Source organism: Asparagus officinalis, chromosome 8, assembly GCF_001876935.1.
Source record: "Asparagus officinalis chromosome 8, Aspof.V1, whole genome shotgun sequence".
In the NCBI taxonomy this organism is placed as follows: Eukaryota; Viridiplantae; Streptophyta; class Magnoliopsida; order Asparagales; family Asparagaceae; genus Asparagus; species Asparagus officinalis.
Window position 1 is genome coordinate 114,219,473 of NC_033801.1, and position 27,942 is coordinate 114,247,414.

General features: G+C 39.3%; 2 protein-coding genes across 4 annotated transcripts; one reads left to right on the plus strand and one right to left on the minus strand.

The window, feature by feature from the left end:
* Positions 1,337–7,986, minus strand: LOC109822942 (probable inactive receptor kinase At1g48480). 3 transcript variants are annotated; one of them, XM_020389220.1, is made up of 2 exons: positions 7,495–7,986; positions 1,337–1,583 (listed from the first exon to the last, which is right to left on the minus strand). In XM_020389220.1, exons 1-2 carry the CDS (start codon positions 7,787–7,789, stop codon positions 1,426–1,428), a joined length of 453 nt encoding a protein of 150 aa, XP_020244809.1. In that variant the 5' UTR covers positions 7,790–7,986; the 3' UTR covers positions 1,337–1,425. The 3 variants fall into 3 exon arrangements, with proteins under 3 accessions (XP_020244809.1, XP_020244810.1, XP_020244811.1); XM_020389221.1 differs by lacking the exon at positions 1,337–1,583 and adding an exon at positions 4,115–4,197; XM_020389222.1 differs by lacking the exon at positions 1,337–1,583 and adding an exon at positions 4,637–4,744.
* Positions 23,731–24,643, plus strand: LOC109821755. Its single transcript, XM_020387915.1, has 3 exons — positions 23,731–23,894; positions 24,074–24,140; positions 24,512–24,643. Exons 1-3 carry the CDS (start codon positions 23,731–23,733, stop codon positions 24,641–24,643), a joined length of 363 nt encoding a protein of 120 aa, XP_020243504.1.

The window sequence follows — 27,942 nt, forward strand, 5'->3', positions numbered from 1 at the left end:
TGGTTGGGGAACATTATAGAGGGATAACATGGTCCTTTTGCATATGACCTTTTGGTTTGTTGGAATTATCCCTCCAAACCTAATGTGATTTAACTCGAAGGACCCTATAAGATTTGAGGGACTAATATGCAATTTCGAATATTTGAAGGACTAACATGCAATTATTGAAGATTGAAGGGACTACTATGCAATTTCCAACATTTGAGGAATTAATATGCAATTATTGAAGATACAAGTCCTAATATCTAAAATTTTTGACGGGTATATATAATAGAAAACCCTCTAGTTTATTGAGCAGTCTCCTACCTCGATCATTTTCTAAAGGTTCTATCATTGAAAGGTGGTTTCATATAATTACCCTAATTTTTAGGTGGTTTCTAGGGGGGGGGGGGGGGGGGGGTGGGTTTTGNGTTTTAGGGGATTTTTTTTTGTTTAAGTACCCTATGACACAAATCTATTCGGATTAGCAAGAAATTATAAAAGAACCTTCTTAGTCATTTATATATCCATATGCTAAGACTCCTTAACCTTTAAAGAATTTAAATTTTTTTGTTTGAAGGAATAATAAAAGGCAATTCATTTTTTGAATATTTTCTGATATGAAAATGTATGATGTATATGTATTAAAAGACCTCCTCGAAAACCCATTAAGATTATTAATAAGCAGGTAGCTTGGTTAGTAGTAGTGAGCTTAGACCATAGCAACTCAAACAAAATCAATTCTTAGGTTATGTTGTTTTTGCAATTAGATTTTCTTTAATAATTTAACCTAGGGGATCTATCTGCAAACAACAAAACTATAAGAACTGTAAGTGCAAAACAATGATACTACAGAGGGTCTATGTGCAATTAACTCATAATTAATTTATCACGCGCTCATTTTATAGATCAAATAGGGTATTGCAACAGACATTCTTTTTTTCCCCTTCTGATTTTCACAAATCATCTAAAAATGACTATGCATTTCATTCCCAACAAAAATTATTCCTCAATTTCACCAGAATTCTGGCATTCTGGTGTAGTGGTAGAGAATTTAAGATGGTATCAGAGCAATTCAAATTCAATTCCTACCAATCATGATTTACAACATATTTATATTTTTTGGAAAATTGCTTCTAACCCCCAAAATAACTCCAAGTATCTTCCCCCCACCCAAGACTTTTTCAAAGCTTCCTAAACCCCTAAATTCAAACCCACAATTCTTTGAGCCCCCAAATCCCAAAATTTAAGAACTCATTTGTACTTCCAAACATTTAAAGACCATAATACCCTCCAAATTCTTTCAACGACATCTTGAAGAACATTTCCTTGATGATTAGAAATGGGTCTCGGAGGGAAAATTTTCTAGTTCCCTCCAAATTCTTTCAACGACATCTTGAAGAACATTTCCTTGATGATTAGAAACGAAACTTTCCTGACATCCATTCATGAGGTGAAAAACATTGAGATCTTGACGACATTGGTGACGAGCAAATGACAGAGCATCGAATCGACGGCGCTGGTGAATTTGAGGTGAGTTGCGATGGATTCAACGTCGTCATTTCCATAAAAAAGGTGGGAACTCCGGCGACTCCTGATGTGAGCTGTAAAATGAAGATAGATCAGGATCTGGAAATGGACACTCTAGATCGATCCAATTCGATTTGAATTTTACATATTGTTGTAATTTTTTGATGGTGTCTGTGAGAGTTCAATTTGCAAATAATAAAACGCTGGGTTTGGTTTGGCTAATGGGTTAATTATGCGATTAGTTGTTTGTGGAGGGTGATCTTGGTTAAAATATCAAATCGTGTAAGCATTTTAAACACTTTATTTTCCTTATGAGTTCGTTGTTAAGGTAATGAGTTTGTTGTTAAAGTTATGAGTTGGTTGTTAACTTTATGAGTTGGTTGTTAAGGTTATGAGTTGGTTGTTAAAGTTATGATTGGAGATTATGAGATTATGAGTTGGTTGTGAAGGTTATGAGTTGGTTGTGAATGTTATGAGTTGATTTTAACAACAAACTCATTACTGAGGTTCACAACAAACTCATGACCTTCAAAACCAACTTATAACCATAACAATCAACTCATAATCTTCACAACTAACTGATAATTTTCCTTCACAACTAACTCATAAGCTTAACAACAAACTCATTATAATAAAATAACAACAATATGTAAAATTATAGACTCAATTTTAATCATCGATTTCATAACTCTCTACTATTATATTACATATTATTGTAATTTTTTAAATCGATGACTTGAGATTAAAGCAAAGTCTGTAAATGTATATATTATTGTTATTTCACTGTAATGAGTTTGTTGTTAAGGTTATGATTTGGTTGTAAGGTTATGAGTTGGTTTTTAATGTTATAAGTTGGTTGTGAGGGTTATGAGTTGGTTGTGAAGATTATGAGTTAATTGTGTACTTCGGTAATGAGTTTGTTATTAAAATCAACTCATAACCTTCACAACCAACTCATAATATTCACAACCAACTTATCACATTAATAACCAACTCATAACATTCTTTCACAACTAACTCATAACTTTAACAATAAACTCATTACAGTAAAATAATAATAATATTTAAATTTACAGACTCTGCTTTAATCTCAAGTCATCGATTTTAAAAAAATTACAACAATATGTAAAATAAGAAAAAAAACATAGCACTCAGAGTCAACCATTTCCAGATCTTGATCCTTAGCTTCTCTTTGCAGCTCCCATCGGAGTCGCTAGAGTTCCCGCCTTTTTCTTAGGAACAGCAACGCTGAATCCATCGCAAGTCACCGCAGATCCGCCAGCACCGCCGAATTGACGCTCTGTCCTTTGCTTGTCACCAACGTCTTCAAGATTACAATGTTCTTCGTCTCATGAACGAACGCCAAGAAAGCTCCATCGCCAATGTGGATGCCGTTGGAAGAATTTGGAGGGAACTAGAATCACTACAAGAAATTATGTCTTTAACGAAGGGATTTCCCTTCGTTAAAGAGCTGAAAATCTTCGTTATTATATACCAACGATAGGAAAAAATCCATTCGTCACCCGTTGTTGAAGCATTCTTTGCTAAAGTGTCACGAATGTTATAATACTCGTCGTTATAGAGTCTACAACGACAGAACATATTATCATCGTTCATATCTGTGACGGTAATTATCAACGTCGTTACCATCAGTGACGGGGGTGTTTTCCCATCGTTACTGTAAAATGACGGTTTTGCATTCCCGTTGTTGTGTAATGATGGTTTCATACTCCCGTTGTTATTGTGTAACAACGGGTGACATCCCCGTTGTTGAAGACCAATTAATGACGGTTGGATACCATTGTAGAAGTCCTCATGATGGGTAATTAGTAACTCATCAACGATGGTGTTTTCCCTTTGCTGATGTACTAAATACAATTTATAAAACCGTCATTATAGACTACAAATTTCTAATATACATTAATGATAATTTTTTCATTCATAGGCAACTATCATAGAAAACTTTTATATTATTCTCAACATGACACTGAGATTCACACCATAAGTATATTAAAAATAATCAATAATTAATAAAAGGAAAAACAAAAACTCCATTTATTAATAACATCAATAAATAAAAGTCCATCATCCTCAAATATTCAATACTAATAACAAAAGTTAATATTCTAATTGTTCCAAAGAAAAATATGTGAAACTATCTAAAGTAAATTAAAATAAAAGTCTGGGAAAGACACATCCTTTCATCTCTAATCATTGTCAAAAAGAAGACTCAGCCTACCCCCTCTCCTAATCTTGGATAGCCTGAAAAAATAAAAAAATCACATAATTAAGAAATATCAATTAAGCAAATATTATCTTATTAAGTAAAAAATCACATTTTCCCTTTTGGATGAGAAGCAAAAAGACGGGGAGTCTATTGATAATTTTGTCAAGCGCTTCCGTGACAAGGTAATGAATTGCAGAGATCCTGTTACAGAGGAGTTTATCCTGCAAACATGCCACAATAATCTCTCCATTGATGTCCTGGAAGCCCTGGGGGTCGTACCATCCAAAACTTGGAAAGAGTTGAAATTACGTGGCGAACAAGCTGAACACTTTCTTAAAAGAAAGAAAGCTGAAACTATCTAAAGTAAATTAAAATAAAAGTCTGGGAAAGACACATCCTTTCATCTCTAATCATTGTCAAAAAGAAGACTCAGCCTACCCCCTCTCCTAATCTTGGATAGCCTGAAAAAATAAAAAAATCACATAATTAAGAAATATCAATTAAGCAAATATTATCTTATTAAGTAAAAAATCACATTTTGTCTAGTGCAAATAGTCAATCATAAAAGTATATAAAAGATTTTACAAAAAATAATTACCTAGTCCGACGAACCACTGACTGGACCCATCGAGGGAGATCAACACCCTCGTCGTTGAGCAAGGCTTGGGATAGGGCTTTTATGGTGAGAAGCTCAAGCAGGAGGACAACGAAACTGTAGACATCTGCTTTTTGAGAGACTCTACGAAGGTCAGTGACCTACAGTGCACGGTAACCAGCTCCATGTGTAGGAGCGGAGGAAGCAACGGAGCCTACTAGGTGGGCAAGGCCATGGTCGGAGGCATGGGCATTTTCATGGGATTTGCAAAGAAGAATGTTGGAGGATTTGATTTTGCCGTGGGAGAAGGTGGGGGAGGTTGAATGGATGTAGGCGAGGCCTTGGGCAGAGGCGAGGGCGATTTTTGATTCGAGTCTCCTAGTTGAGTGGGGTTCGGCCTGACCCTCAGTTGCCTAAAAGATTGATGAATTGTGTAAAAGAAGCTATAGAAATGTTTCTATTTCTCATACAGAAACTCATGTATTTCTGATCAATGAAACAACTAGATTCATGGATGACTGTCAAATCATAAGAATAGATGCAAATGAAAAAATTGATACGAGGTGACAACTCATTTTACTAAACGAGCTATCGAAGATGGAAATTGTTGAAAGATTCGTTGCAATAGTTGATGCGAAACGGGACAGGGGGTCTATCAGAATCAGCGATTTAAATTGAATAAGGCACCATTTCGTCAAAAATCATGATCTTCGGTAAGAAATTAACTTAAAACGATTAATGTGATAAATAGATTTTAATAAGACTGGCAACGATAATCATGAACAATTCTAATCTCAAACAATTCAATTGTCGGATTAATTATCATTGCACAAGTTCTAAGATCAATATCAAAATTGCAACAGTCACATGTTCAGTTTCTCTCAACTCACAATTAGACTTTAAGCAGTGAATATAAGATAATAGTTTAGAGGTGATATACTCATGCAATTAGCTAAATAAATGAGATTAACAAAAAATACTGAGTCAAGAGAAAACGAAACCTTCGGACTCAAACCTAAATGAAATGGGTCGGATCTGATTCAAAGCAACACAGATATGACTTCTCTGTTCGGAGCAGCTTCGATCTGAGGATAGGAGGATGAGGGCTGATCGATGACAAAGATCGATGGCGGGAGGAGGCGAACTGGCGGCGGATCTGTTCGACGACGTGGGGCCGCGAGCGGGCGGCGGGCCTGTTCGACGACAAAGGCGAACGACGACACGATCGGAGTTGTCGGCGGTGTGGCAGAGGGCGCCGGTCATCGGGGTAGCTGTGGACGGCGGCGAAGTGTTAGTGGGCTGATAGGGGTGAGCAAGGGGAATTTGTTGGGTTGCCTCTGAGCAAAGGAGAGCCAGACAGCGATTGTTGGGGAAGGGAGACACGACGACGGCTGTTGGGGAGGCGAGACCCAAGCGGTGGATCAGGGATCTCTGCAGGCGGTCAGAGGTGGAGGAGGAACGACAGGTGGAGGGGAAGGATGAGGGGTTTTGTTGGTGGGGTTTTGATTCTAGCGGCGAAGTTTGGTCTATGGGAGAGATGAACGAGAGAGAGAGGGATCTCGTCTGCTAGGGCTTGGAGATTGAGTTATTTTACGTGGAGGAGAATAGAGAAGATCTGACGGCTGAGGAAAGAGAGAGAAGAAACAGCATAGGCTTAGGGTTTCACACTCATGGTTTCACACCAAATAAGCTAACACAATTTCATTTCAATTTTCCATTTTTTATTGATCTTTTCTTCTCATTACAACCATTTTTATAAAGAGAAAATTACAAATTTCAATTCCCTCAAATCACTCAACTACTAAATTTGATTAAAATTTAAAAATTTAAAAATTCAAATTTTGAAAATTAAAATCCTAGCAAAAATAAGAAAATCCCTCAAATCTCTCACAATTATTAACTACCAAATTAAACAACAATTCAAATTTCAAATTTCAAATTTCAAATTTCAAAAATTCAAACTAAGCTAAAATGGAAGGTTGTCAATTCTTGTTCGCATCAGTAGTCATTTCTAAATCTTGGTTACTTATTTGGTTGAAAGAGGTGGCAGCTTATACCCAATATTATATGTATGCATATATAGTTTATAGGGGTGAACAAGTTGCGGTATTCCGCAGAGGTGTAATTTTTCATGTCACCCATCAAACACAATGTGACGCAATATGCAAAACAGAACACAAACAGAGATGTAAAACCCTCTTGAACTTGTAAAACGAGTATACACACACAAAAGAACTAACTTGGATGGTTTGGGACATTTACACTTCCAAATAAGAAGAGCATTATCATACAAAATATAAATCTTTACAGAGGACATTAGTTGGTTAGTTGGAGGAATGCTTCTTTGAATATATAGCTAGCATAAATCCAAGCATTGAAAGGATAAATTTCCAAGTCTTGTTATTATGATCTTCTAAACGGGTACGCATAATGTTAAAATCTTAGGCTATGGCTCTAGAAATGCATCAAGACATGACTCTTAAGGAGGAATCCGCCGAAAGGAATCAAAAGATTCTAAGGCAAACTTCAAATTAGTTGGTGATTATTAGAGAACATCATTAGCATTGACTTCTGTGGTATACCAGTGGATAATTCTTAATATTTATGGACAATGTTACATGCATCTCTAGGACATCAACAAGCATCTCCAGCACAAATCATAATGATAAATCTGACATCAGATAATATAAAAACCTAACCCACAATTATAGTAATCCTTGTAATGACTACCCATGCAACCCAATTATTGCATCTTAACAATCTAATAAATAAAAGATGGAATCAAGCACACCTAATTCTACTTTTTTTTTATCAATTCGTGTATGATTAGCCACCAAAACTAAGATTTGAGCTTATAAACATGAAGGAGAAGAGTCTTACAGCCCTGAAACTTATGATAACCCTATTTTCTTCAACACTACATATATTCACATAAAAGCCTCCAACATCCACAAAGCTCATTGTCAATTTAGCTTCAATGCAATTAAAGCCTACATATAATCTGCAAAAGATAGCTCCTGAACCCACGCTTATGTTAGAGCAAGCACTAGAACAAATACCCACTAAGCAAATAATAACCAATTGAACAATAAATCACTTGACCAATTTTCAGCTAAAATAAGCTTTAAACATATGCAAAAATAACAAGAAAAAGTAATCTCACCATGCAACAATGCTGAAAGGCTTCCCAATGGCATGAAATCATAAACTAGCAGCTTCTCATCCTTACTGAAATAATAAGCTTTCAAAGGCACCAAGTTAGGATGATCCATAGCCCCAATCCCCTCAATCTTCTCCTTAAACTCCCTCGCACTCAGATTCACATCCTTCAGCCTCTTAACAGCCACCACCATCCTCATTTCAAGCACGGCCTTATACGCCTCCCCAAACGTCCCCTTCCCCAAAACCTCGGCCGAAGCCCTAAGCAAATCCTCGAGATCAAACTCCTCTTCCTCCATCCATAAAGAACACCAATTTCCTCGAATTTGCAGTCTCTAGAGCTTTCTGCACCGCAGTTGTGGCCCCAGATGTCGCGTATTCTCCCATTGGCACCTCTGGCGGTTTGGGTCCTCCACTGGGCACCACAGCTGTCGTCCTCTCCTTCGAACCACCTCTCTTTCTACAGAGGAAAATCAATCGAGATGACGACGAGTCTCGACGAAGATCTGGGGCCGATGACGAGATGGAAACGACGACGAGTCTCGACGACGAACTGGATCGGCGCTCGACGAGTCTTGACGACGAACTAAATCGGCCGAGACGACGATCTGGAGACGATGACGACCTGGAGATGATGAAGTGGGAGCCGACAACGAGCGGGAGATAGACGACGAGATGAAGACGGCGATGATCAGGAGAAAGTCGGTGTTTTTTTTAATCTAGGGTTTAATTGCTGCGGATCGACTCCTTAGAGGGATGATTAATTATAGGAGTTACGGGGGATTTGGATTTCAGGTTTCGGGTTCTAATTGGGGCTTCGGGGATTTTGGTTGTGGGTTTTTTTGTGTTAGGAATTATAAATTGATGTTAATTTTTTGGGTAATTTATATGAGTGAACGGTGAAAAGTTGTGTCAACTTAAATAGATAGTAAATAGTGTGTCCACCTAACTTTTTATCCATGGATCTTGTCTAAGGATCCTTGCATGATATGAAGAGGTTTTTTATATTAATAAATGTGTGGCTAGGAACTTTGGTGGACATCAACTTAAGTGGATAGGAGTCTTGCTCATGAATGAACATGCAAGGAGACAATGCCTAAGAAACATGATAAAATTGTTTCAAACTGGAATGTGAATGACTAATAAATTATGTTTGAACAAGGTGGTCAAACATTTTGATGGGGATTGCAAAAAAATTCTAAACTATAAAGATTAAATTTAAAATTTCAAAATTTTACATAAGAAGATGAATTGATGGCCCTCCATATGAATTGTATCTGAAGTTGTTAATGGCTTATGGCGGAGTTTTAATAAGGAACGCGGGATGGAGAGAGAATCGTTTGTTTTTGGAATTTTTATTTAGATATTAATTTTGGGTCAATGTTCTTAAATTGTTTGATGAGATATTGATAGGTTTTTGTTAGTTTTTTAACTAATCCATCTGTCACGTTTTAGCTTAAATTTTAACGGGAGAGAAGGATAATAAAGATTAAAACGTGGGGGTAGTTGTAGTGGATTGGAGTTTGGTTTTTTTATTTTTTTTATTTTTTGAATTTTCCATGTTATACCTTTAATGAATTTTTAAATTATTTTTAATTTTGGGGTATTGGAATGATTTGAATTCCTGACTTACACAGGGACAGACCAAAATTTAGGACCAAAAGGGTGATATTTCTTTATTAATAGTAATAGGTTAACTTTTTAGTTCTATTATGATTAGGAGTATCATCAATGAAGGTAATGGACCCCTTCATCTTTAAGGAGATCCAATAACGACGATAGTAGGATCAAATCAATGAAGGGACTAGAAATCCGTTATCCCATCTCACATCATTCCTCTAATATTTGGAATCACTTGACGAAGGCTTTAAAACTCGTTGTTAATATATGCACATTAATGACGGTTAATTGATCTCTTCGCTAATTTTGGTCGTTAAATACCATATTTCTTGTAGTGAATTTTTCTCTCCAAAACTCATTTCTAATCATGCCTACAGTGACATCATGAGAAAAGAAAGAGGGGGTATTATGATCTTCAAATGTTTGAAAAAGTTGGGTTTTATGTTTTGGAGGCTAAAAGATTATTATAACTCTGAACCATCACAATTTTATAGTTTTAGTGCACTTGCAAAGACTGAGAAGTGACCATATCATTCCTCTGCCAAAACATGTGAAACTGAACTATTTGATTTCTCAAGGAAAATCCCAACGAACGCCAGTTCCTTAATCAACAAAAAGGAATTTGAGCTCCCAACCAGTACAATTCTTCAAGCAAGCATTGTCTCTTACAGATAGAAGTGGACATGCATGTAAGTGGGCAGGAAAAAGATGCAGAACCTTCTTAAAGCTAGTTTTCTAAACAAAATCCTCAACAAACTGAAAGCAACAAGACAATGGTTCCATATAATGCAAAAGTTCATATTCTGTTTGGGATCTGTCACAAAAACTTGCTGAAAGAGTTGGAAAAGATTAGGATGCTTCTTTGCTGGAATTTTTGATAGGAGTGACCACTCGTATGATGTTCGATAAAATTTTATGAAACTTGTGGTGTGCGTAAAAATAAACTCATAAGAGTTCTAGCGTGTTGTAGCTACTATTGGTCACTGGTCCCTTATTAAAGAAAATGACATATTAGCTATCCGCAAGTAGGGGCTAATTAGTTTTTATATGTACAGATTTATATACTTTTACTACAGATAGACAGCAGATAATCCACTTCTTTGTATGAGATCTTCAAAGCTAAAACATTCTGACTCTGTTGGATAACGGATTCCTAATCTATTTTGATAACATGAGGTTATTAGAATTCTTAATCTATTTTGGTAACATGAGGTTATTAGGATTCCTAATCTATTTTGGTAATAGATTATTAGGATTCCTAATTTGTTTTGGCTTTTGGTTTAGAATTCCTAGTATGTTTATGATTTTAGGATTTCTATATATATGGAACAATTGGAAGAGAGAATTTAGAAGAAAATTGGGCATATTTGGAGCACAGAAAAGAGGTATTTTCTGAGCTATTTGTTTAGGGTTTTGTTTGGAGAGATTAAGAGCTTGTTGGTGAGATTAGTTTGTTCCTTCGAGTGATTTGCAATCTCAGTTTGTACTCTTTCTCTATTAGTGAAAACTCCATCCCCTTCTTGCCCCGTGGACGTAGACAACTTGCCGAACCACGTAAATCTCTTGTGTTATTTGGTGATTGTGCTTGTTTATTTGGTTGTGATCTCTCTTGTTTGGATTGTGTGATTCCACCGCTTCCGCGCCGCGCACAACAGACTCAACGTCTCGAAAACAGGAGAAAATTCTTCTTTTTCTTTTTCTTTTGTTGGTCCCCATCAGAATCTCAAACCAAAGTGTAAGTGCATAAACATATATATTTTGCCTATGTTTTTAGTAGCTTAAATCCATTCAAGCGGTAGCACTTTTCTTCAAGTTATTTATCTCAAGCCTGTCATTGACCAAAACCTACCTGCACGCTGAAGTTCACGATAAACTAGTCGCTCTGCGAGATCAGAGACTAAAGAACTATTTGATTGGCTACAACTATAATTGCAATGTAATTATTAGTTGTATGCTACTGTACTTTCTGCATTTGTTGTGGGTCCAACCCAAGATAAGGCCTACATGAGGTTCACATGAATTAAAATTCTATCTAGATGAGGATTTGGATGATCTATTTATAATAGGAATAGGTTAGGTGAATTCTATTTATGAGAACCGTGTTATCAATTTTGGTGAACAATAACCGAAAAGAAAAGAGAGGGGAGAGAGAAAAAAAAGAGAGAGAAATGTTCAGATTCAGGATAGCTCGGTTGTCCGATTGTAGTGATTCAAAAGCCGTTGTCTTCAAAATGACGACGCTGTCGAGGGTACGATGTTGCTTTCTCTACGGGTATTGGAGATTTTTGGTGAGACGGGTTTTAGAATTTTGGTACCCTAAAGGTAACACTGTATTTTTCTCTTGTGATTTTATCCTTAAGTTTAGGTGTAACTTGGAGGGCTCGTACTCTTGATTCATAGTAAAATATTTCTCTCTGGATTACCCCGTGGACATAGACATGATTTGCTGAACCATATTAAATCTTGGTGTTTGCTTGCTTGTGGTATTTTCATTGGTGTTATTATTCGTTTAGTGTTTAACTCCGTAAATTAGTCTTCATAAAATCCCTAACAAGTGGTATCAGAGCCCTGATTCGAGGCGTACTTTGGGATGGAAAAAATGAAGAGTTTTGACACAATGATAAAATTAGATAGTTCCAATTGGCAAGTATGGAAGTCTAAGATGGAAGATATTATGTATTGTAAAGATTTACATAACCCTATTGAGGGAGATGATGCCAAGCCAGAAAAGATGACTGATAAATAATAAGAGAAACAACACAGGAAGGTGATCGGTTATATTCAGATGTGGATCGACGTTAATGTGTTTCATTATGTATCGGGTGAGACTAATGCGAAGTCTTTTTAGAAGAAGCTTGAGGATCTCTACGAGCAGAAGACCACGGGAAACAAGGCGTTTATTATGAGGTGGTTTGTGAACTTGAAATTCAAAGAAGGAAGCAACATAGCAGGGCACTTAAATGAGTTTAAGAGTTTGGTTAATTGGTTAGCTATCATGAAGATGACTATCGATGTTGAGCTACATGTTTTATTACTATTGGGTTCTTTGCCAGATAGTTGGGAGACACTAGTTATGACAGTCAGCAACGCAGCTTCAGATGGTGTGTTATCGATGAGTATGGTTACTAGTAGTTTATTCAATGAGGAGACTCGGAGGAAGTCTACCAGCACAGATAACTCACAACACTTATCACGGAGAATAGGTGTAGGAGCAGGTACAGGGACCAGTCCATAGGTCGTGGCACATCCAAGGGCAGATCAAAGTCTAAAGGGAGAGATTGTTTTTATTGTGGGAAGCCAAGTCGTATCAACAAGAATTGTTGGGCATTGAAGAAAGAGCAAGCTGGTAACAAAGATAAAAAGAAAGATGAGAAGAAAAAAGATAACAACGACACTACAACTACTTTGTCTAAGACTGAAGTTATTCTTATTTGCAGGGAAGAAGACTGTATGCATGTTACAAGTCAGAATTCTGAGTGAATAGTGAATACAGGAGCTACATGTCATGCTACCTTCAATCGAAACCTTTTCACGTCGTATAATTAGGTGACTTTGACAATGTGTGTAGGCGTCAAAAAATGCTTACAGACATTCAAACACCACTCAAGACGACATAGAAGAACAATATACACGTCATCAAGCAACGCATGGCGGCGCGGCAAGACATGGTGCCGCGGCTAAGGCGCGGCAGACCAAGGTGTCGCGGCTAAGGCGCGAGTCGCGGCTTAACCGCTGCAACCTATGGTGCCGCGGCAGTTAAAGAATGATGATGTGGCAGTTATAAGGGAGTTATCTGATGATTTTTAAAGTCCACGTAGCGGCGTATCAGAGATAGAACGTGTGCTGACGTGGACAAGCAGTTAAACCACGAAAAAAATGGTTAAAGGTCGTGGGAGAACAGTTTCAAACACGTATGAACGTGGGTGTAACTGCCCCTTTAGCCGCGGCAGTGTCGACTGCCGCACCCTTTGGCCGCGACAGTGTCGACTGTCGCGCCCTTTAGCCGCGACAGCATCAACTGCCGCGCCTAAAGAGACAGTTGTTGATCGGCTATTTCTTCAGTTATCGTCTAAGGAGGCTATAAATACCCCCCTATGGCCATCATTGACAGGGGCTGAGCATTTCCAGAGCAGATTAGAGCAGAGAGCCTTGAGTTTTGGTGAATTAGAGCAAGAGAGAGAGTCTTCCTTCTTCACAAACATCCTCAAGAAGCTTCTAGCGAGTCCTAGAGATCTAAGCTCAGACTTGATCTTTGGAAGAGTGAACATCTTACATCGATAAGATATTCGCTTCAAATTCTTACTTCGATAAACGAAGGAAGAATCATTAAACCCCTCACGATTCAATCAGAATCTGTGATTTGGTGGTCCACGAGTCAAAGCGCTCCCGGCACAGGCAAAGATCCCACGCAAGCAGCGATCCGAACAACGATCCTGCGTTTGTTTCTAAAAAGTTGTAATTTTCCTTTTGTTGTGTAAGAGAAGTCTTATAAAAAGACTATTTCTTTTGAATTTATTGTAATCGACCGAAAATATAATGAATTCCATGACAAAACCAACTTTCGACGCAAACAAACTGGCGACCACAGTGGGAGCCAACGGTCTCGCTGCCGAGATCGTCGTGTCGCAGCCGATCAAGATCCCGGTTGAATCCATGGTCGAATACGAATTCGACCAAACCAAGTTTGAGGAATATCTCTCATCATCCTCTTCAAGATCTTCATTGTCTCGCAAGTACAAGAGGATCTCAACATTGAAGAAGACTTCCATGCCAAAGAAGGCACAGAATGAAGACTCTCGCCTGATTGTTGCTGAGGATTCTACTCACAACCTCTCTGCTCATAATGGCTCTTCGCCAAGTAAAGAGTCATTAAATCAAAGCCCACTGGCATTGACGAAGAGGGCTCGTCAGAGACAGCGTCAGCGCCGTGCTCGCCAAATAGTTAAGGCATTTGAACAAACCGACGGAGTTCGTTATTATGCGGACTTAGAGTCGAGGAAACAATAAGTGGTTTGTTCAACGCAACGACAAACTACTCATGTTTCTGCACAATTCACGACGGAGGAATGGACACTCGTCAAAAGGGCTCGTTCGACCCTCAAAGAACGTATACAAAAGCGTCGTGCAAACGCAGCTCATGCTCGTGCTCTCTTAGCCCGTGCTCTTTTACAACAAAGACAAGAAGGGAAGAAGGAAACAGTGTCTAAGGAATCACCAAAGAATCACAGAGTATGGATCTACAAATCCAAACTCGTACTAAAATCGGGTCTGCATAATCCAACCTGTGACCGCGGCAGTCTTCACTGTCGCGACAAATCCTTCAACCGCGGCAGTTTCCACTGCCGCGGCACGTCTTGCGACCGCGACGATCTTCCCTGCCGCGGTCAAAGAAAAGCTCCAAAGAGTTTTCCTTCAGCCCCATCAACGTCCATTCCTGATCCGTCTACTACAATCATAAATGTTCCATCACCAGGGAAACCACGGTTCAGTCCTGACCTGTCAATATCCAAGATCACGATGGCGGATCGCCTCAGTCCCTTATCTGACGATCAAGCTCCAGTTAAAGAACGCTTGGGTCCAGTGAACGAATCCCAGGAGCCCGTTAAGACACCGCATCCGCAAAGGGGTGGTTCTAAACGTGTGACTCCTGACATAACCTTGGATCGCTCAAAAAAAAAATAAATTGTCCTGAGAATGCCAACAAGGTCTTACGCCCCCAGAAGAAGACGCATTCACCAAATGATATCATCATACCTGAGGGGTCATGCCAACAGACGATACGATTTTTTGGCAATCATACCGATGAATCGTATTATCAAGTTAGGGTTGTGAATAATTTCCGAAAGAGAGTTATTCGAGAGATAAACTCTCGTTGTTCCTGTGCGCGACTCGTTAAAGCAGCATTATCAGAATGTAACTGTTTTAAACGAGAAGCCATCTCACGAAGAGTCTCTGTATTGTCAAAGCCTAAGCCGAGACATTTCCGCAAGAGAAAATCAACTGCCCAAGATGATGAATTCCCTGAAGTCACCATCAACGTGGCTGATAAAAGAAAGTCAAAGCGGCATTCAAATGACTCAAATCCTGACTTTTCTCCCAGTGGAAAAGTCAATCCAAGAATTGCTCAAAGGATGTCTCGACTCCAATTAGGAGCCATCAGACGCAGAGATTACAAAAGAATGCAAGAAGGAATGTCCTCGGAGGATGAATTCTCGGACACTTATTCTGCAATCGCTTCTGATGATACAATGTCTAGCACGGGACAAACCAGAGAAGTACTCACGATCACCTCTGATCAATTTGCCCAAATGCTTCAAGAAGCTCTAACGAAGCAACGTGAAGAAATTAGAGCTGAGATAAAGACAGAGATGGAGTTAGCTATTCAACAAATGAGAAAATTGCTAACTCAATAACCTCAACCTCCTGAGTCCAGTCAGCGAGCTGAATCCAGCCCTCACACTCAGAATGTTGTAGATGACAATGATCCAGAAGTGGATGAAGTCATTATGACTGATACACCTCCCAAATAGAATATAAAATTCTTCCTCTCCATCATCGGGTTCATCTCTACCAACAAACAAGAGACCAGGAGATAGAATATAAAATTCTTCCTCTCCATCATCGGGTTCATCTCTACCAACAAACAAGAGACCAGGAGATAGAATATAAAATTCTTCCTCTCCATCATCGGGTTCATCTCTACCAACAAACAAGAGACCAGGAGATAGAATATAAAATTCTTCCTCTCCATCATCGGGTTCATCTCTACCAACAAACAAGAGACCAGGAGATAGAATATAAAATTCTTCCTCTCCATCATCGGGTTCATCTCTACCAACAAACAAGAGACCAGGAGATAGAATATAAAATTCTTCCTCTCCATCATCGGGTTCATCTCTACCAACAAACAAGAGACCAGGAGATAGAATATAAAATTCTTCCTCTCCATCATCGGGTTCATCTCTACCAACAAACAAGAGACCAGGAGATAGAATATAAAATTCTTCCTCTCCATCATCGGGTTCATCTCTACCAACAAACAAGAGACCAGGAGATAGAATATAAAATTCTTCCTCTCCATCATCGGGTTCATCTCTACCAACAAACAAGAGACCAGGAGATAGAATATAAAATTCTTCCTCTCCATCATCGGGTTCATCTCTACCAACAAACAAGAGACCAGGAGATAGAATATAAAATTCTTCCTCTCCATCATCGGGTTCATCTCTACCAACAAACAAGAGACCAGGAGATAGAATATAAAATTCTTCCTCTCCATCATCGGGTTCATCTCTACCAACAAACAAGAGACCAGGAGATAGAATATAAAATTCTTCCTCTCCATCATCGGGTTCATCTCTACCAACAAACAAGAGACCAGGAGATAGAATATAAAATTCTTCCTCTCCATCATCGGGTTCATCTCTACCAACAAACAAGAGACCAGGAGATAGAATATAAAATTCTTCCTCTCCATCATCGGGTTCATCTCTACCAACAAACAAGAGACCAGGAGATAGAATATAAAATTCTTCCTCTCCATCATCGGGTTCATCTCTACCAACAAACAAGAGACCAGGAGATAGAATATAAAATTCTTCCTCTCCATCATCGGGTTCATCTCTACCAACAAACAAGAGACCAGGAGATAGAATATAAAATTCTTCCTCTCCATCATCGGGTTCATCTCTACCAACAAACAAGAGACCAGGAGATAGAATATAAAATTCTTCCTCTCCATCATCGGGTTCATCTCTACCAACAAACAAGAGACCAGGAGATAGAATATAAAATTCTTCCTCTCCATCATCGGGTTCATCTCTACCAACAAACAAGAGACCAGGAGATAGAATATAAAATTCTTCCTCTCCATCATCGGGTTCATCTCTACCAACAAACAAGAGACCAGGAGATAGAATATAAAATTCTTCCTCTCCATCATCGGGTTCATCTCTACCAACAAACAAGAGACCAGGAGATAGAATATAAAATTCTTCCTCTCCATCATCGGGTTCATCTCTACCAACAAACAAGAGACCAGGAGATAGAATATAAAATTCTTCCTCTCCATCATCGGGTTCATCTCTACCAACAAACAAGAGACCAGGAGATAGAATATAAAATTCTTCCTCTCCATCATCGGGTTCATCTCTACCAACAAACAAGAGACCAGGAGATAGAATATAAAATTCTTCCTCTCCATCATCGGGTTCATCTCTACCAACAAACAAGAGACCAGGAGATAGAATATAAAATTCTTCCTCTCCATCATCGGGTTCATCTCTACCAACAAACAAGAGACCAGGAGATAGAATATAAAATTCTTCCTCTCCATCATCGGGTTCATCTCTACCAACAAACAAGAGACCAGGAGATAGAATATAAAATTCTTCCTCTCCATCATCGGGTTCATCTCTACCAACAAACAAGAGACCAGGAGATAGAATATAAAATTCTTCCTCTCCATCATCGGGTTCATCTCTACCAACAAACAAGAGACCAGGAGATAGAATATAAAATTCTTCCTCTCCATCATCGGGTTCATCTCTACCAACAAACAAGAGACCAGGAGATAGAATATAAAATTCTTCCTCTCCATCATCGGGTTCATCTCTACCAACAAACAAGAGACCAGGAGATAGAATATAAAATTCTTCCTCTCCATCATCGGGTTCATCTCTACCAACAAACAAGAGACCAGGAGATAGAATATAAAATTCTTCCTCTCCATCATCGGGTTCATCTCTACCAACAAACAAGAGACCAGGAGATAGAATATAAAATTCTTCCTCTCCATCATCGGGTTCATCTCTACCAACAAACAAGAGACCAGGAGATAGAATATAAAATTCTTCCTCTCCATCATCGGGTTCATCTCTACCAACAAACAAGAGACCAGGAGATAGAATATAAAATTCTTCCTCTCCATCATCGGGTTCATCTCTACCAACAAACAAGAGACCAGGAGATAGAATATAAAATTCTTCCTCTCCATCATCGGGTTCATCTCTACCAACAAACAAGAGACCAGGAGATAGAATATAAAATTCTTCCTCTCCATCATCGGGTTCATCTCTACCAACAAACAAGAGACCAGGAGATAGAATATAAAATTCTTCCTCTCCATCATCGGGTTCATCTCTACCAACAAACAAGAGACCAGGAGATAGAATATAAAATTCTTCCTCTCCATCATCGGGTTCATCTCTACCAACAAACAAGAGACCAGGAGATAGAATATAAAATTCTTCCTCTCCATCATCGGGTTCATCTCTACCAACAAACAAGAGACCAGGAGATAGAATATAAAATTCTTCCTCTCCATCATCGGGTTCATCTCTACCAACAAACAAGAGACCAGGAGATAGAATATAAAATTCTTCCTCTCCATCATCGGGTTCATCTCTACCAACAAACAAGAGACCAGGAGATAGAATATAAAATTCTTCCTCTCCATCATCGGGTTCATCTCTACCAACAAACAAGAGACCAGGAGATAGAATATAAAATTCTTCCTCTCCATCATCGGGTTCATCTCTACCAACAAACAAGAGACCAGGAGATAGAATATAAAATTCTTCCTCTCCATCATCGGGTTCATCTCTACCAACAAACAAGAGACCAGGAGATAGAATATAAAATTCTTCCTCTCCATCATCGGGTTCATCTCTACCAACAAACAAGAGACCAGGAGATAGAATATAAAATTCTTCCTCTCCATCATCGGGTTCATCTCTACCAACAAACAAGAGACCAGGAGATAGAATATAAAATTCTTCCTCTCCATCATCGGGTTCATCTCTACCAACAAACAAGAGACCAGGAGATAGAATATAAAATTCTTCCTCTCCATCATCGGGTTCATCTCTACCAACAAACAAGAGACCAGGAGATAGAATATAAAATTCTTCCTCTCCATCATCGGGTTCATCTCTACCAACAAACAAGAGACCAGGAGATAGAATATAAAATTCTTCCTCTCCATCATCGGGTTCATCTCTACCAACAAACAAGAGACCAGGAGACAGAATATAAAATTCTTCCTCTCCATTATCGGGTTCATCTCTACCAACAAACAAGAGACCAGAATACTCCAATAGGTATACGAGTCTAAACTATTTCCCTAATCTCAACAGGAAGTTTCTGGAGAATATTACTCAAAATATTCTTAAGAATAACCTGGTTACCTCCCAACGGGTATATGAGGTTAAACTATTTCCCGAACACTCCAATATAGTATATGAGTATAAACTGTTTCTCAAATTCTTCAACAGCAGTTCTAATTCGAGATTTCGACAACGGCCACGCGATAAACGCAGAACCGGAGGAATTTTAGCTATTCTACAAAGTACTGAATAGGCTAAAAGATGAAGAAATCAAGGATTGAAGCCATTCACAAACCATTCTGCACAATTTCCTCAACAAAGCACTGGAGAAATTGCAGGGAAAGCTTATCATATCCAAAGTATCCCAGACCCCTCTCTAAAAAATGATGAGTCTGAGATACTTTGGAGGGGGTATCTGTAGGCGTCAAAAAATGCTTACAGACATTCAAACACCACTCAAGACGACATAGAAGAACAATATACACGTCATCAAGCAACGCATGGCGGCGCGGCAAGACATGGTGCCGCGGCTAAGGCGTGGCAGACCAAGGTGTCGCGGCTAAAGCGCGGCAGACCAAGGTGTCGCGGCTAAGGCGCGGCAGCCCATGGTGCCGCGGCTTAACCGCTGCAACCTATGGTGCCGTGGCAGTTAAAGAAGGATGCTGTGGCAGTTATAAGGGAGGTATCTGATGATTTTTAGCCTATGGTGCCGCGGCTATTACAAGGGGTGCTGCGGCGGTTACAAGACAGTTGTATGATGATTTTTTGAAGCCCACGTGGCAGCGTGTCAGAAATAGAACGTGTTCTGACGTGTACAAGCAGTTAAACCACGAAAAAGGTGGTTAAAGGTCGTGGGAGAACTGTTTCAAACACGTATGAACGTGGGTGTAACTGCCCCTTTAGCCGCGGCAGTGTCGACTGCCGCGCTCTTTGGCCGCGACAGTGTCAACTGTCGCGCCCTTTAGCCGCGACATCATCAGCTGCCGCGCCTAAAGAGACAGTTATTGATCGGCTATTTCTTCAGTTATCGTCTAAGGAGGCTATAAATACCCCCCTATGGCCATCATTGACAGAGGCGGAGCATTTTCCAGAGCAGATTATAGCAGAGAGCCTTGAGTTTTGGTGAATTAGAGCAAGAAAGAGAGTCTTCCTTCTTCACAAACATCCTCAAGAAGTTTCTGGCGATTCCTAGAGATCTAAGCTCTGACTTGATCTTTAGAAGAGTGAACATCTTACATCGATAAGATATTCGCTTCAAATTCTTACTTCGATAAACGAAGGAAGAATCATTAAACCCCTCACGGTTCAATCAGAATCTGTGATTTGGTGGTCCATGAGTCAAAGCGCTCCCGGCACAGGCAAAGATCCCACGCAAGCAGCGATCCGAACAACGATCCTGCGTTTGTTTCTAAAAAGTTGTAATTTTCCTTTTGTTGTGTAAGAGAAGTCTTATAAAAAGACTATTTCTTTTGAATTTATTGTAATCGACCGAAGATATAATGAATTCCATGACAAAACCAACTTTTGACGCAAACAATGTGAAGATGGACAATACCAGCTACTCGAAGATTATGAGACTTGGTGATATACACTTGCAGACAAATACATGATGCACACTGATCTTAAAGAATGTGCGGTGTGTTCTCAATTTGCAGTTCAACTTGATCTCGGGTCTTACTTTGGACTGAATGGGATATGAAATTAAATTTGGTGGAGGAAAATGTAAAATCACCAAAGGCTCTCTTGTGGTGGCTAGAGGAAGTATATGTTACAATTTATATAAGACTTAAGCAAAGGCTTCATATGATTCTTTGAGCGTGACTCAAGACGGTGACACTCTCAATTTGTAGCATAAGAGGCTTAGGCACATGAGCGAGAAGGGGTTGCAGATATTGGCAAAGAAGTCTCTCATTCCCTTTGACAAAGGTTCGTCACTCACCCCTTGTGATTATTATTTGTTTGGCAAACAACATAGAGTTTCTTTTAGTAAGCCTTCTAAAAGAAAAGATAATATTCTAGATTTGATTTATTCTAATGTTTGTGATTCTATCGAGGTGGAGTCCTTGGGTGGCAATAAGTATTTTGTTATATTTATTAATGATGCATCACAGAAGATATGAGTCTTCTTGTTGAGAACAAAAGAGCATGTATTTTCAGTCTTACAACAGTTTCATGCCATGGTGGAGAGGCAAACAGGAAAGAAGTTGAAGTATTTGCGTACTGATAATGGAGGAGAGTACAATTCCATTGAGTTTAGAGATTATTTCTCCAAGCATGGTATTCGGTATCAGAGGACAGAGCCCGACACACCGCAGCATAATGGAGTTGCAGAGAGATATAACAGGACCATTATGGAGAAAGTGAGATGCATGTTAAAGATAACGAAGTTACCTAAGAGCTTCTGGACTGAAGCTGTTGGCACTGCATGCTACATAATCAACAGGTCTCCTTTAGTTCCTTTAGGTTTTGATATTCCATAGAAAGTTTGGTCCGGAAAAGACATTTTCTATTCTTATCTGAAGGTGTTTGGTTGCAAGGTGTTTGCACACATTCCGAAGGAGAAGATGAGTTCGGCTACAAACTATGGGATCCAGAAAAGAGATGAATTATCAAACGAGCAGATATGATTTTTTAGGAGGATCTGACTATTACAGATCTCAAGAGAGAAGAGCAGTTAGAGAGTGTTGCTAGTGAGATTTCAGATATGACATCCATTTTATATCCAGTACAGTTACATCCTACAGATATAGAGCAGGTGCATGATGATGATGTTGATGATGACGGTCAGATAACAAAACAGGGAGACAGTGATCAGGATCACGAGCAGGAGGTTCCTCGGCAGGGGGAGCATCACCAGCAGTAGGGGTTTGCAGAGCCACAACTTAGGAGATCAGCTAGAGAGCATCAACCATCCACGAGATATCCTCTTTTAGACTATTCTTTGTTGACAGAAGAGGGGGAGCTAGAAAGCTTTCAGGAGGCACATACTCATTAAGACAATGACAGATGGTTCCAGACTATGAAGAAAGAGATGAAGTCTCTTGAGAAGAACGATACTTATGAGTTGGTGAATTTGCCGAATGATAGAAAAGCTTTAAAGAACAAGTGGGTGTTCAAATTAAAGAATGATGGCTACAAAGAGATTTAGAAATACAAAGCCAGATTAGTGGTGAAAGGTTTTGGTCAGAAAAAGGACATTGATTTTGATGAGATTTTTTCACCGGTTGTGAAGATGATATCCATTAGAGTTATCTTGGGGTTAGCAGCTAGTTTAGACCTCGAGATTGAGCAGCTTGATGTGAAGACTATATTCCTTCATGGTGATTTGGAGGAGAAGATCTACATGGAGCAGCTGGAGGGTTTTAAAGTGAAGGGAAAAGAACACATGATTTGCAGGTTGAAGAAGAGCCTCTATGGTTTGAAGCAGGCACCCAGACAGTGGTACAAGAAATTTGATTCTTTCATGTTGAGTCATGGCTATCAAAGAATAATTGCAGATTCGTGTGTATATTTCAGAAGAATTTTAGATTCTAGCTTCATTATCCTTTTGCTTTATGTGGACGAATCTGCAAGAGGACAGAGCCCGGCACACCGCAGCATAATGGAGTCGCAGAGAGATATAACAGGACCATTATGGAGAAAGTGAGATGCATGTTAAAGATAACGAAGTTACCTAAGAGCTTCTGGACTGAAGCTGTTGGCACTGCATGCTACATAATCAACAGGTCTCCTTTAGTTCCTTTAGGTTTTGATATTCCATAGAGAGTTTGGTCCGGAAAAGACATTTTCTATTCTTATCTGAAGGTGTTTGGTTGCAAGGTGTTTGCACACATTCCGAAGGAGAAGATGAGTTCGGCTACAAACTATGGGATCCAGAAAAGAGATGAATTATCAAATGAGCAGATATGATTTTTTAGGAGGATCTGACTATTACAGATCTCAAGATAGAAGAGCAGTTAGAGAGTGTTGCTAGTGAGATTTCAGATATGACATCCATTTTATATCCAGTACAGTTACATCCTACAGATATAGAGCAGGTGCATGATGATGATGTTGATGATGACGGTCAGATAACAAAACAGGGAGACAGTGATCAGGATCACGAGCAGGAGGCTCCTCAGCAGGGGGAGCATCACCAGCAGTAGGGGTTTGCAGAGCCACAACTTAGGAGATCAGCTAGAGAGCATCAACCATCCACGAGATATCCTCTTTCAGACTATTCTTTGTTGACAGAAGGGGGGGAGATAGAAAGCTTTCAGGAGGCACATACTCATTAAGACAATGACAGATGGTTCCAGACTATGAAGAAAGAGATGAAGTCTCTTGAGAAGAACGATACTTATGAGTTGGTGGATTTGCCGAATGATAGAAAAGCTTTGAAGAACAAGTGGGTGTTCAAATTAAAGAATGATGGCTACAAAGAGATTTAGAAATACAAAGCCAGATTAGTGGTGAAAGGTTTTGGTCAGAAAAAGGACATTGATTTTGATGAGATTTTTTCACCGGTTGTGAAGATGATATCCATTAGAGTTATCTTGGGGTTAGCAGCTAGTTTAGACCTCGAGATTGAGCAGCTTGATGTGAAGACTATATTCATTCATGGTGATTTGGAGGAGAAGATCTACATGGAGCAGCTGGAGGGTTTTAAAGTGAAGGGAAAAGAACACATGATTTGCAGGTTGAAGAAGAGCCTCTATGGTTTGAAGCAGGCACCCAGACAGTGGTACAAGAAATTTGATTTTTTCATGTTGAGTCATGGCTATCAAAGAACAATTGCAGATTCGTGTGTATATTTCAGAAGAATTTTAGATTCTAGCTTCATTATCCTTTTGCTTTATGTGGGCGAATCTGCAAGAGGATAGAGCCAGGCACACCGCAGCATAATGGAGTTGCAGAGAGATATAACAGGACCATTATGGAGAAAGTGAGATGCATGTTAAAGATAACGAAGTTACCTAAGAGCTTCTGGACTGAAGCTGTTGGCACTGCATGCTACATAATCAACAGGTCTCCTTTAGTTCCTTTAGGTTTTGATATTCCATAGAGAGTTTGGTCCGGAAAAGACATTTTCTATTCTTATCTGAAGGTGTTTGGTTGCAAGGTGTTTGCACACATTCCGAAGGAGAAGATGAGTTCGGCTACAAACTATGGGATCCAGAAAAGAGATGAATTATCAAACGAGCAGATATGATTTTTTAGGAGGATCTGACTATTACAGATCTCAAGAGAGAAGAGCAGTTAGAGAGTGTTGCTAGTGAGATTTCAGATATGACATCCATTTTATATCCAGTACAGTTACATCCTACAGATATAGAGCAGGTGCATGATGATGATGTTGATGATGATGGTCAGATAACAAAACAGGGAGATAGTGATCAGGATCACAAGCAGGAGGCTCCTCGGCAGGGGGAGTATCACCAGCAGTAGGGGTTTGCAGAGCCACAACTTAGGAGATTAGCTAGAGAGCATCAACCATCCACGAGATATCCTCTTTCAGACTATTCTTTGTTGACAGAAGAGGGGGAGCTAGAAAGCTTTCAGGAGGCACATACTCATTAAGACAATGACAGATGGTTCCAGACTATGAAGAAAGAGATGAAGTCTCTTGAGAAGAACGATACTTATGAGTTGGTGAATTTGCCGAATGATAGAAAAGCTTTAAAGAACAAGTGGGTGTTCAAATTAAAGAATGATGGCTACAAAGAGATTTAGAAATACAAAGCCAGATTAGTGGTGAAAGGTTTTGGTCAGAAAAAGGACATTGATTTTGATGAGATTTTTTCACCGGTTGTGAAGATGATATCCATTAGAGTTATCTTGGGGTTAGCAGCTAGTTTAGACCTCGAGATTGAGCAGCTTGATGTGAAGACTATATTCCTTCATGGTGATTTGGAGGAGAAGATCTACATGGAGCAGCTGGAGGGTTTTAAAGTGAAGGGAAAAGAACACATGATTTGCAGGTTGAAGAAGAGCCTCTATGGTTTGAAGCAGGCACCCAGACAGTGGTACAAAAAATTTAATTCTTTCATGTTGAGTCATGGCTATCAGGGAACAATTGCAGATTCGTGTGTATATTTCAAAAGAATTTTAGATTCTAGCTTTATTATCCTTTTGCTTTATGTGGACGATATGTTGATTGTTGGTCAGGATAGTCAGGTAATTGGTGGGATGAAGAAGGAGTTATTTAAATCTTTTGACATGAAGAATTTGGGTTCGGCACAGCAGATTTTTGGTATGGATATTACTCATGACAGGAAAGTCAGAAAGTTGTGGTTATCACAGGAGTAATATGTTGAACGACTACTTGATAGATTCAACATAAAGATGCCAAGTCAGTCAGTACTCCTCTTGCAGGTCATTTGAAGCTTAGCAAAATGTTTTGCCCGACTACAGATGAGGAAAAGAGTAAGATGGAGAATATTCCTTACTCTTTAGCTGTAGAGAGTTTGATGTATGGCATGGTTTGCACTCGGCCAGATATCACTTATGTAGTTGGTGTTGTGAGCAAGTTTCTTTCTAATCCAGGAAAAGTTTATAGGGAAGGTGTAAAGTGAATCTTAAAATGTTTGAAAGCCAGTTCCAGATTGTGTTTGAGTTTTGGAGGTTCGAATGCAGTATTATTTGGTTTTGCATATGCGGATATGGCAAGTGATCTCGATCACATGAAGTCTACCTCAGGTTGGTTGTTTACTTTTGCAGGGGGAGCAATATCTTGGCAGTCCAGGTTGTAGAAGCGTGTTGCTTTATCTACAACAGAGACAGAATATATTGCAGTTGTAGAAGCCGGTAAAAAGATGATTTGGTTAAGAAGATTTCTGCATGAGTTTGGATTGCAGCAAGATAATTATCAAATCTTCATTGATAGTCAAAGTGATTTTGATTTGAGCAAGAATTCCACATTCTACTCCAGGACGAAACACATTGGTGAGGGATATCATTGGCTTAGAGAAGCCGTTGAGAAAGAGGAGCTGAAGCTACAAAAGACTCACACATATAAAAATCCAGTAAGTTTTTTAACGAAGACCATTTCCAGAGAGAAGATTGTTTGTGTCGGAAATCAATTTCTTTGCAACTTCCATTACAATCGTTTATTGATTACAAATAGAAAAAAAAAGTGAGTCTTTTTATAAAACTTCTCTTTATAAGAGAAACAAACAGAGGGGGTTTCCTAGAAACACACACAGAGATCGTTTATCGGTTGCTGCTTGTGTGGGATCTTTGCTTGTGCCGGGGACGCGTTAGTCCGTGGACCACCGATGCACAGATCCGGATTGATCGTGAAGAAGGCTCAGTGTTCTTATTTGGTTTTAGAAATAAGAACAGAAGTAAATAACCTCACTAAGGTGAGATTAATACTCTTCTCAATATCAAAATAAAATTTGATCTCAAGGGAAAGGGTGAAGGCCTGCAGACCTCTCGAAATCTTCCTCTTTATGCTGAAGTTCGCCAAGATCTTGCCTTTTTTTTCCTCTCTGAATTTCATGTCTCTCTGCTCAAAACGTCAAAACCTTGCCTAAGAATTCAGATCTCGCCTGTCTCACGTCTATATGGATTCTATGAGGGTATTTATAGGCTTCAGACGCCGTGTTTGCGAATAAGAATTCGTGATTTGAGTGTATCTTCAGTTAGAAATGACTTTCCCGTGTTTAGGGATGTTCCCAAAGTAGTTAAGAAGCTAATAGACCGCACGAATCCTGAGAAATCCATCAGAAAACACGTCGGGGGCATCCTCACTATGCGAGACACCTTGGTGTGTATAGGGGGTGAGATACCATTTGGTATCTCGGGGGCGAGACACCCTGGACTGTCTCACCTTGCCGTTTCGTCGTTTCGCGTGTTCCTTTGCTTCTTCTTCACATCGGATGACCTCTTTTGACTTAGATAATGATGTTCTTTGTCTTCTCTTCTTCTTGAGCTATGTTTGAGACATATAGGAATTTTTTTGACGCTTACAGTTGACTTGGTCTAATAGTTCAAGCGAGGTTCGATCAGTTCAGGAAGACTTCAGAACATGCTGCGAAGAACAGATCATAACTTTCAAATCGTAAGTCGGAATTGGACAAATTATATATAAAAATCATGTATTTTTTCAAAACATGGCCGACCAAACCGACCAAAGTTTGGTTTTCTACCTTCCGTTTTGCTAAATTCCCTTCAGTTCGAGAGATATCAGCGTTTTTGTCAGTTTTGAGCTTCTTTGCAATCTATAGGTAATTTTTACTGCCTACAAAGACCGAATTGTGTTGGCGATTGGCCGACATGAACTCCCGTTAAGGAGTTACAGATTGGCATACCCTCTCGTTGGGCTGGATGGGGAGATTGTTGTGGGTCCAGCCCAAGATAAGGCCCACATGAGGTTCACATGAATTAAAATTCTATATAGATGAGGATTTAGATGATCTATTTATAATAGGAATAGGTTTGTAGATTTCTATTTATGAGAACACTGTAATCAATTTCGGTGAATAGTAACCGAAAAGAAAAGAGAGGGGAGAGAGAGAAAAGTTCAGATTCCGGATAGCTCGGTTGTTCGGTTGCAATGATTCAAAAGCCGTTATCTTCAGAACCACGACACTGTCGAGAGTACGGTGCTGGTTTCTCCGTGGGTGTTGGAGATTTTTGGTGAGACCGGTTTTAGGGTTTTTGTGCCCTAAATGTAACACTGTATTTTTTCTTGTGATTTAATCCTCAAGTTTAAGTGTAACTTGGAGGGATTGTACTCTTGA

What these genes read in the sequence shown, in the direction of transcription:
- LOC109822942 (XM_020389220.1), bottom strand. Translation starts at nt 7,789, where the DNA reads ATGGAGGAAGAGGAGTTTGATCTCGAGGATTTGCTTAGGGCTTCGGCC. An exon ending in CCTTTCAGCATTGTTGCATG is followed by an intron (nt 1,584 to 7,494) that starts GTGAGATTACTT and finishes TTCATTTTACAG; the next exon opens with CTCACATCAGGAGTCGCCGG.
- LOC109821755 (XM_020387915.1), top strand. Translation starts at nt 23,731, where the DNA reads ATGATATCCATTAGAGTTATCTTGGGGTTAGCAGCTAGTTTAGACCTC. An exon ending in AAAGAACACATGATTTGCAG is followed by an intron (nt 23,895 to 24,073) that starts GTTGAAGAAGAG and finishes AATCTGCAAGAG; the next exon opens with GATAGAGCCAGGCACACCGC. An exon ending in ACAGGACCATTATGGAGAAA is followed by an intron (nt 24,141 to 24,511) that starts GTGAGATGCATG and finishes TATCCAGTACAG; the next exon opens with TTACATCCTACAGATATAGA.